Source organism: Sinocyclocheilus grahami, unplaced genomic scaffold (assembly GCF_001515645.1).
Source record: "Sinocyclocheilus grahami isolate Dianchi unplaced genomic scaffold, SAMN03320097.WGS_v1.1 scaffold788.1, whole genome shotgun sequence".
NCBI classification, from domain to species: domain Eukaryota; kingdom Metazoa; phylum Chordata; class Actinopteri; order Cypriniformes; family Cyprinidae; genus Sinocyclocheilus; species Sinocyclocheilus grahami.
In genome coordinates, this window is record NW_015505967.1 from 329,675 (window position 1) to 339,158 (window position 9,484).

The 9,484-nt window shown below is 37.6% G+C and overlaps 1 protein-coding gene across 1 annotated transcript in view; it reads right to left on the reverse strand.

Moving 5' to 3' along the window:
* The window catches only part of wwc1 (WW and C2 domain containing 1), a 47,001-nt gene that overhangs the window by 30,898 nt on the left and 6,619 nt on the right, over positions 1 to 9,484 (reverse strand). The window contains exons 2-3 of the mRNA XM_016246184.1: positions 1,455 to 1,564; positions 149 to 352 (exon numbers count right to left, since the gene is read on the reverse strand). Coding sequence (XP_016101670.1) covers positions 149 to 352; positions 1,455 to 1,564 — 314 coding nt within the window. The remainder of the gene's footprint in view (positions 1 to 148; positions 353 to 1,454; positions 1,565 to 9,484) is intronic.

Consider the following 9,484-nt stretch of genomic DNA (forward strand, 5'->3'; position numbering starts at 1 on the left):
TATATATAAATAATAACAGATTAATTCCTTAAAACACAAACATGTTTATAGCCTGTTTTATCCCATGTCTCAAGAATCAGTGTCAAGTAGCTCATAAATAAAAACGATCTTTAAGTGACAGACACATGTATAGAGTCGCAAGTCTTACAGCTAGTCTGTGAGGACGACTTGTCCCGCCAAGCATCATTTAGCTGCCGATACTCCTGCTGGGCCAGGTGAAGTCGCTGTTCTTTGACCTGGTAGATCTCCTTTTGGGCGCTCAACGCTTCCTGAACCACATTCAGATAATCCCGCAACATGAGCTCCTGCTCCCGCTGCCACTGGGCCCGCGGATCCTCCAACTGGGTGCTCTCTGTGGAAAGGAGAGATAAAAAATATCTTGAAATTAATGGAATACAAACACTACCAGTAAAAAGTTTGGAATCATTATGATTTTTTTAATGTTTCAAATTGTTTAAATTAATTCAAATTATAAATACACTAATGTTCAAAAGTTTGTGATGTTTTTAAAAGAAATCATTCATGCTCACCAAGTCGGCATTTATTTGATTAAAAATATAACAACAGTAATGCAATGAAAGCAATGTTTTCTGTTTTGTTTTATTTTATATTTTAGTGTAATTTATTCCTGTGATGGAAAAGCTGAAATTTCTGCATCATTGCTCCAGCTTTCAGTATCACATGATCCTTCAGAAATCATTCTAATATAGGGTACTGATTTGGTGCTCAAGAAACATTTCTTATTATTATTGTTGAAAACAGTTTTCGCTGCTAAGATTTCTATGTCAAATAAATGCTGTTCTTTTTAACTTTCTTTTTCTCAAAGAATCCTGAAAATGTTTACAGTTTCCAAAAAAATTAAAAATGTGTTCATCAGATGCATTATTGTTAACTAAAACCATGAACAATCATTTTCAATAAATTAAGTAAAGCTGAAATAAACAAAAACAAAAACTTGAAGAAAATTAGAAATGCTCTCTTGGCAACTAACTGAAATAAAATAAACCTAAATTGAGATAAATTACTAAAACTAATATAAAGCTAAATAGAAACTTTAAAAAAAGAAAAGAAACTAAACAATAAAAATCACATAAAATTAAAACTTCAACAAAAATTAAAACTGAAAAGCTAATTCATGATATTAATAAATTCTATAATTGTGTAGAATTAATACTAAAACCACACTTAGATAGGTGTCCAAATTTTTCATTTAAAATAGTTAGAATAGCAAAAAAAATTGCCAGTTTGCAACAAATTATTTACAAAGAAATTTGTTCTAGTCATGCTTCATGAATGAGGGCCACTGAATGAACTCGGTTTTGTCTCCCAAAGCCTTGTTTTCATTTGTGTCAATTTAAATATGACAATCTTTTTAAACCCACAGAATCACATATTAGACAGACACTCTATACTCCTGCGCATGCGTGAGGTGGGCTGAATCTTGCTCAACTTACTGGTATTGTGGTCGACATAATAGGCTCCAATGTGGGGGTCGTAGGCCTCCTCCCATCCCACAGGCAGCTCATCTCCAATACAGTCGGCAAAAGTCAGAGGCTTAGTCTGCCTGGAAAATCAAATAGGGAATCCAACTTTCAGTCAATGGACAATCACAAGGAAGACAGTAGGCTGTTGGACCTCCACACTTCATGCCTATTTTCTGTGGGATGTCACTCCAGCATATCACTGAGAGTTCGAGCGTGGCACAAGCATGTGTGTGTGTGTGGGGGGGGGGGCATCAGAGGAATGTCGGGCTATTCACCTCCAGTGTGCTGGCCGAGCACAATAGCCGGAAACCCAAGCCGGGCATTCCACAGGTCCTGCTGACCCATCGCCTGGAGGTTTCTGAGGCAACACACTATGGCTCTCCAAGCCCAGCTCTTTGGATCACCGTAGAGCAATGGGGACACTCACTTGGCCAAAAACAGTGACGCTAAAACTTTTATTAGCAGGCGTTCGCTAATGCTATCAAAGTAGTCTGGCTGAACTTCAGTGGAGAGTTCTGTTGGCACTCGCTAGCTAGACTAATCAATTAAAAAGAAAGAGCTTGTGGAGATTTTAGAGTAAATTTAAAGAGCCTAGGGTAGGAGGTTTATCACTAACCTGATAAAAGGATGCTAATCAAGATGTTAACCAAAGGCATCAGGTAACAATATTTTGAACAAAAATAAATAAATCAATAAATAAGCTTCAGGTTAACATTTATTATATAAAAATATTTATTATGTTTGCCCCAAATTACCTACTATACTCCTGACTCAGGCACCTACTGATAAGATAATTTCCCAATTACTGATTAAGGAAAACTATTACTTCAAATGCAATTTCAAAATGTCTTAATCCTAATACATAAAAAATTAATTACATTGTACAATTATGATGTATAAAATAATTATTGCACTGTAAAAATCCCTGAAAAATGGAAATTGTGCTGTTTAAAATGATACATTTTTCAGGTTTCTTTGATTAACAAAAAGTTTAATCAAACAGCATTTATTTTAAATAGACATTGTTTTAACATTATAATGTCTTTACTGTCACTTTTGATCAATTTAAAGCACCAAACGTTGTATAGTACAGTAATGAGAACAACTTGCAATATTTCTTTCTTGACAGTATTTGAGAGATTCATCTGTTTATCAACGAAAACCTAGAGATTACAGCCTGAACAATTCACCTTGAACCAACCAAGCGTGGTTTAATGATTTGTCAGAGATGCTGCTTTTGTACCATTTGCACAATATTATTTTACAAAAAATATATATATATCTTCTTAACCTTTTTTATGAGTTTTCAACCACCACAAAAGATTTATGTCTGGGTTTAGGCATTGTTTTTGTGCAGCGCGCAGGAAAGTCATATTTCCCAATTTCAGATACTTGAACTTTCAGACTTGAAGAGGAGTATTTTCTGATGCTGTTACGTCCAGCAGCAGGGTTATGCAATGAATTCAGCTCTGTGCTTCTCAGATTTTCAGGAACATTCCACATTAAATCTGATTTGTGCAGCATATTTAAAGGATTAAACCATTTTTCACAAAAAAATAAGTCACATTAACCCAAGCGTAATGTATAAATTTATTACATAAGAAATAAAATATCAAACCAAGTGGCATCTGCAAACAAATGGTTATTTTCTCAGAACTAACTTTACTTTTCTGAGCCATTTTTGCCAGCTGGTAAAAGTATAAGAGATACTTTTATCTTAATTTTGTAAATTATATATATATATATGGAACGTAGTGCTGGGCGGTATGACCAAAAATGTATATCACGGTATTTTTCAAAATTATACCGGTTTCACGGTACATGACGGTATTTTATTTTCATGCATGACCGGGTGTTAACCATATATTCTACTGATTGAGAGAGGAAATACTGCAGTATATTGACTGAGAATGCCCTATTTTACGGTCATGATGAGTGAATAGTCAAAAAATACCACACTAAATAGTGACTAAACACGACCCCTTTTAATACATGTTAACCAGGAGTCACTCTCATTTATAATTGCCGCTAGAGCCCTGCACGGGCCTCAAATATAGGCCCTAGCCCGGCCCTGAGACGCTCAGGCCCTGGCGCGGCCCGGGTCCGACAGCTCATCAGAATTCTTGGCCCGAGCCCGTCTTTTTTTTCCCCTTCTCCCAAAACAGCTTATACTACTGTTTCCGCTATTAAAATAGTTCAGTCAAAGTGATTACATTTCGTTTCGTTTTTTTATTAAGTTAATTTAGAAAAGTTTGGAGCATTTTTTTGTTTGTTCGTTAAATGTAAGTTTTTGTTTTTTTTAAGTAACGACCAAGCGGCAGACAGTGAGCTGATCATAGCCTATGTTTGATCAATTTAGCGTTCTCAAATAATCACGATTTGCCTAAAATAAAATCTATAGATATAAAACAGTTCAAGCATATTACAATGTTAGTTTAAATGTTTAACCTATATAAATGTGTGCTGTTAGACGCATATCTAATCGTTTGTGCGGAGAGCAAGTGCGCTTCACAGGACATGGAGGAGCCAGCGCGATCACTTGCATTGGAAACAACTTAAAATATGCCGTAATTATTGCTCATAAAGGTAAGAGTAATACATCACTCGGAACTGTAAAGGGACTACTTTTATTTGTGTGCACTCACAATATCAACAAAGCGTTGTGCTTTTATAAAATAAAGGATACGTACAGGATGCGCTTTCTGCAATTTCGGCCAGGAGCGCTTCACAATGATGAACCGAAACTCAGCGAATACTTGCCTCAAAAACTTGCTAAATATATCTATAGAAAGCTTTCAATTAGCCTACTACTTTAAAACTAAATAATTCGAATCAAAAACAAAAACTCTTTTTACGGATTTTATACAATCCGTAAAGATGCATTTCTCAGGATCAGGATCGTCGTCGTCATCTTTGCGACACGGACTCAGAAAACAGTAATTTATTAATAAATAATTCAAATTCAAATTCCCCCCCCCCGACACATTCAAAGTAATTACTTTTGCTGGGGCTTTGTGGCACGCTTTAGCCTATTGCATGCGTTTTTTGCTGTCATGTGCAAGGATACTGTTACTGTTTGCCGTGATAATCAAATCAAGACTCTTCCAAAATACAGCTTTTCCGAAGCATTGGGAACTTTTAGTAACTCCCCACGCTCCAACTTCTCCCTGATGCTGTGCATGGTCAACTGTCACCTATATGCTAATGCATGTGTATGTGCGTTGCATATTGTGTAGGCGATGTATAATATTTATAATATAATCAATATAACAATATTTCATACTATGTGCCTATGTGTGCTCTGCGCATATATGGCACAATAAAAGGAGAGAAGCTAAATGAGCCCGAGTTTGACCTGTAAAAAAAAAAAAAAATGTCCCAAGCCTGTCCCGAATGGACTCAGTGTGTCGGGACCAGAGCATGTGAGCGGAGCGGAGTGTGAGCGGAGTGGTAATATTTCCTTAAGAGCGCAGAGCGCCTTTCTGAAGATTCCGCTTCGCTCGTTCAATATGCTCAGCGCCGCTCGCTCAACCCAGAATGCCGTTTGGTGATTTGCTTGTTCGAGATCGAGAATCTGTAGAGATCGAGAATAGTAGAGCAGTTATGGAGTTCAGATATTGTTTCAACGAAGTTGCAAGCCTTATACATAAATGTAAAGTAAAAATCAAAGTTAAGAATGAGCAGGGAGAAGACACTGAGAGGGAGTGCGCGGAGACTGTTAAAGTTAGTACAGATTCATATTGATTACAGAAAGCACGAAGATGTATGCAAACAACAGCAAAAGGTGAGCTAGTTACATACCATAATAAATTAATAAACAGGTAGGCTAAGGTTATATTCGGTTGTACGGAGCCCCGATCATGACATGCAGACAAAATCACAGCCACGAATTTAGAATAGGCTAGTTCTCTTTTATGCTAGGACTACATTATGGCCACGAATTAAGAATACTTTTTTTCGTTTAGTCTAAATTATGGCCACGAATTAAGTATTCATTCTCTTGTTTAGGCTTAGCTGCCACGAATTCATTCGTTCATTCCCTATAGTAGGCCTAAATCGTGGAACGAATTATTATATTTCGTAATTACTTATTAAAATCGTTATTGCTTAAACTTAATAAATAATAATAAATTTAAAAAAATAATAAAACCTGCTGACATCGTAGAAACAAATTGTTAATTTGAATTATATTCGGCGCTCCGTAGTTATTAAATAATCTCAGTTAAACAGTAGACCTAAGCGAACACACAGCTGTATATAGGCCTAAATGCAGAACTACAGAGTACAGAAGATATTAGCCTACACCACTTAGGCCTATTAAAATATTATAAATAAAAAAAACTGACCCGAAACAATAGGTAGTCCTTCAGAATGTAGGCTAGATATAGGCAGCAGTAATTTATAATCTAATATAATGCACGCAAATTTGTTCTTTACAGAACGGAGCGGGAATTGGTTTACGGCGAGCGTGAGCGGAATATTAATGGAGCGCTTGCTTGGGCGGTTAGAGCGACTGAGTGGAGCACACGTCCATAGAGCAGAAAACGGAGCGGAGCGGCTTCGCTCACATGCTCTGGTCGGGACCCGACGGGCTTGCAGACCTCTAATCGTCGCATCGTCTGATAAAATCAACATGCCGCTCACTGCACAGAACAGACTCCGAGAGAGGTGACACTTCTCCGGGAAAGTCAGACCTCACGTTCGCGGGACAGCACTGGCGAAATCTTCCAACTGAACCATAGCTAAGGATTATCCAAAAAAGTCGCTAGGTTTGTCAGTATGAATATTCGATAGAAAAAAAGCAACTAAAAGGGTCTGAAAGTTGCTAAATCTAGTGCTAAAGTCGCGCTCGTGTGTGTGAGACGCGGGAGCTGATGGCAGGGGGCGGTGGATATTTGTGGCGGTCAATGTGGATATTATGGATGAGTTCTTCTGTGTCATCATCACGTTCTATTAGTACTACAGCTTCAGTTTCAGAACTTTCACGCTTAGTAACACATACAGTTGTTCCCTCACCACAGTGCAACAGTGAAAAGGGACCCCTTTCAAACAGTGTCGCGTTCCGAACATTGTTTAAGCGACACGCACCGGTATTGTGGTATTTTAAAAATTCCTAACCCTAACAAAAATAAACACTGGTATTCGGTATGAACCGGTATACCGCCCAGCACTAATGGAACGCCTTGGAATTCTATAACTTCAGTTCCAAGGCTATGGAAACAAAATTCCTTTTTGAAATGTAATATGCAAAATGACAATGCAATATGTAAAAAGGCAATGCATTTCTGTATTTAAATGTACATTTTCCCATAAATATGTGCAACATTTAGTGCTACACTACACAAGTTTTAATATGTAAACTGAAAACATATTTTAACGCTTTAGAAGTTGCTAAATTAAAATGAAATTGTATCACCCAAATTGATTAGATACTTTTAACATGTCCAAGCAAAAAATTTAGCAAAATTATCATTTAAATGCCGTTTTTCCTAAATGCATTTAGACTTATCCATACAAATGCCCGAAATCGGAGGCAAATCGGTGCTCGTTCACGAGAGTGAAAATAACGCAGTGTGAATTATCAAAGACGCGATCTGAGGGAACCACCGATGCGTCGCCGACGCCCGTGAAATATTTGGCATGCTAAATATCTGGAGCTGTCGGCGGTTCACAATCACGCTGTGTGAAATGAGTTCTGACTGAAAAACACATCGGCGATGACCTACAGCCAATGAGAGACCAAGATACAGGGCAGCGGGAAGTTCGGAGAGGAGTTATATGAAACTTAGTTTGCGGACCAGTGTTGCCAAATCCGCAATTGCCACCGGTTGTTTTTTATGTCAGCAGGTTGAAGCGACCCCAATAACATGATATTTAGGCCCTGGAATGTGAATTGTACCAGGAGAACCCCACCAAATAAATTTGTATTTTACCCCCCCCAAACACGATTTTTACTGGGGGACCCCCTCGAAAGCAATTGGGCTATTTTCAGGCTAGTTTTGAGTAGTAATTGGGCGGGTTTTGTAGCGAAAACCTGGCAACCCTGCACCAGACAGAGCTGTCGGCGATTGTTCCAATTGTAAAGTAATGCAGTGTGTAACCTCCTGTCGTCGTTCCATCGTGCAATGTGAACACAGCAACAACTGAATGCTACCCCAGATAGTCGTTCAGTGTGAAACCAACAGTGATGCGACGTCTTTGAAAATCGTGCAGTGTGAACTCGGCATTACGGGTAGGACACTTGGGATTGCATTTTCATCGTGATACTGCGTGATAATTGTAGCAAAATGCAGTGTGAATTTCAAAAAGGGTAGCAAAATGATGATTTAAATGTCTTTTATTCAGTATAGATTAGTCAATGTTGATTTGAAAATGCATTCCGAGCCGATCACGCCCCCAACCTGTCAATCATTACATTAGGTCAATATTCACCATTAACCAAACCCTTTTCACCTTCCCTTAACATCTCTCACCGTTTACACTCCGATTGATCCACACAAGCAAACAGACACTGCAATTCTACACTTTTACCTATTTACTACCATACTTTATTCTTCTCCTATAATGGATCGCATGTCCCCGAGCACCTAAGTGTTCCAGGTGCTTTGCACATCTCACTCTGCACGCCGAGTGATGCACGGAAGTAAATAGTGCAATTCTAACGTTACACTTATTTACCACCTTATATTATTTTGTTCCTCTCTTATAATCTGTAATATAGCGCGTGTTCCATGGCACCTAAACTTCACGCGCCTGCCACAAGAGCTCTCACTGTTTACAGCCACCGGACACCCCGATTGATGCCCGTGATTTTTAATATTAAGTTATCTCACTTTGGCTGTGGCATTCTGTGAATGCATTTTGAAATTCACACTGCATTTTGCTACCATTATCACATGGTATCACGATGAAAATGCAAGTAGGGCTGGGCAAAAAAATACAGTATATTTTTCGATTAATTGTTTTTTTTAAATGACATCGATTCGATATCGATTGTCAAAAGCAGCGAATCGATCTTTTCCTGTATTTATTTCAGAACATATGTAAAACAAGATCTGATTAACGTGAATCTTATCATTATTCTTCTCCACTAGATGTGACCCTTATTTACCTTGCGCGATGTTACAACAGAAAGTCTGTCATGCATTCAGCGCTTATCATGGCCATACGCATGATTCGCAATGCTCAGGTGAAATGCTATAGTAATACTATAAATCTGCGGAAGCATTTGATATCACGCACAAGGCGCCATGAATGAAGGGTGGATGGCGCGGCGCACGGTTTTGTTTACTACACACATACTAAAACACGGATTACGCTCGCGGTGTTTTCAGCTTCTGCCGTCTCAATATATTATGATATGAACACGAATGTCATCTCCAGCTGCTCTGAGAGTCACTTCATTAGCATTTTACCATTTAATTTGAGAAAACTACCGTCATATCACATACACAGTAGCTGCAAGTTTCTCACAGCTGCACGATTCTGGATAAATTGAGAATCACGATTTTTTTTGGTCTCAAATAGAGATCACGATTCTGAACTAAACAAAATAATGTGTGGCAAAATATGATTGCTGCAGTCTATTTAAAAGTGTTTAATTAATTTGAATGAAGTATTAAACATTTTAATATACTACCAGTCAAAAGACTTTGAACATTAAATTTTTTATGTTTTTTAAAGAATTCTCTTCTGCTCACCAAGCCTGCATTTATTTGATACAAAATACAGCAAAAGCAGTAATACTGTGTAATATTTTTACCATTTAAAATAACTTTCTATTTGAATATATTTTAAAATGTAATTTATTCCTGTGATCAAAGCTGAATTTTCAGCATCATTACTCCAGTCTTCAGAGTCACATGATCCTTCAGAAATCATTCTAATATGCTGACATGCTGTTCAAGAAACATATTATTATTATTAATATTATTATTATCAATATTTAAAACACTTGAGTACATTTTCTTTCAGGATTCTTTGATGAATAGAAAGATCAG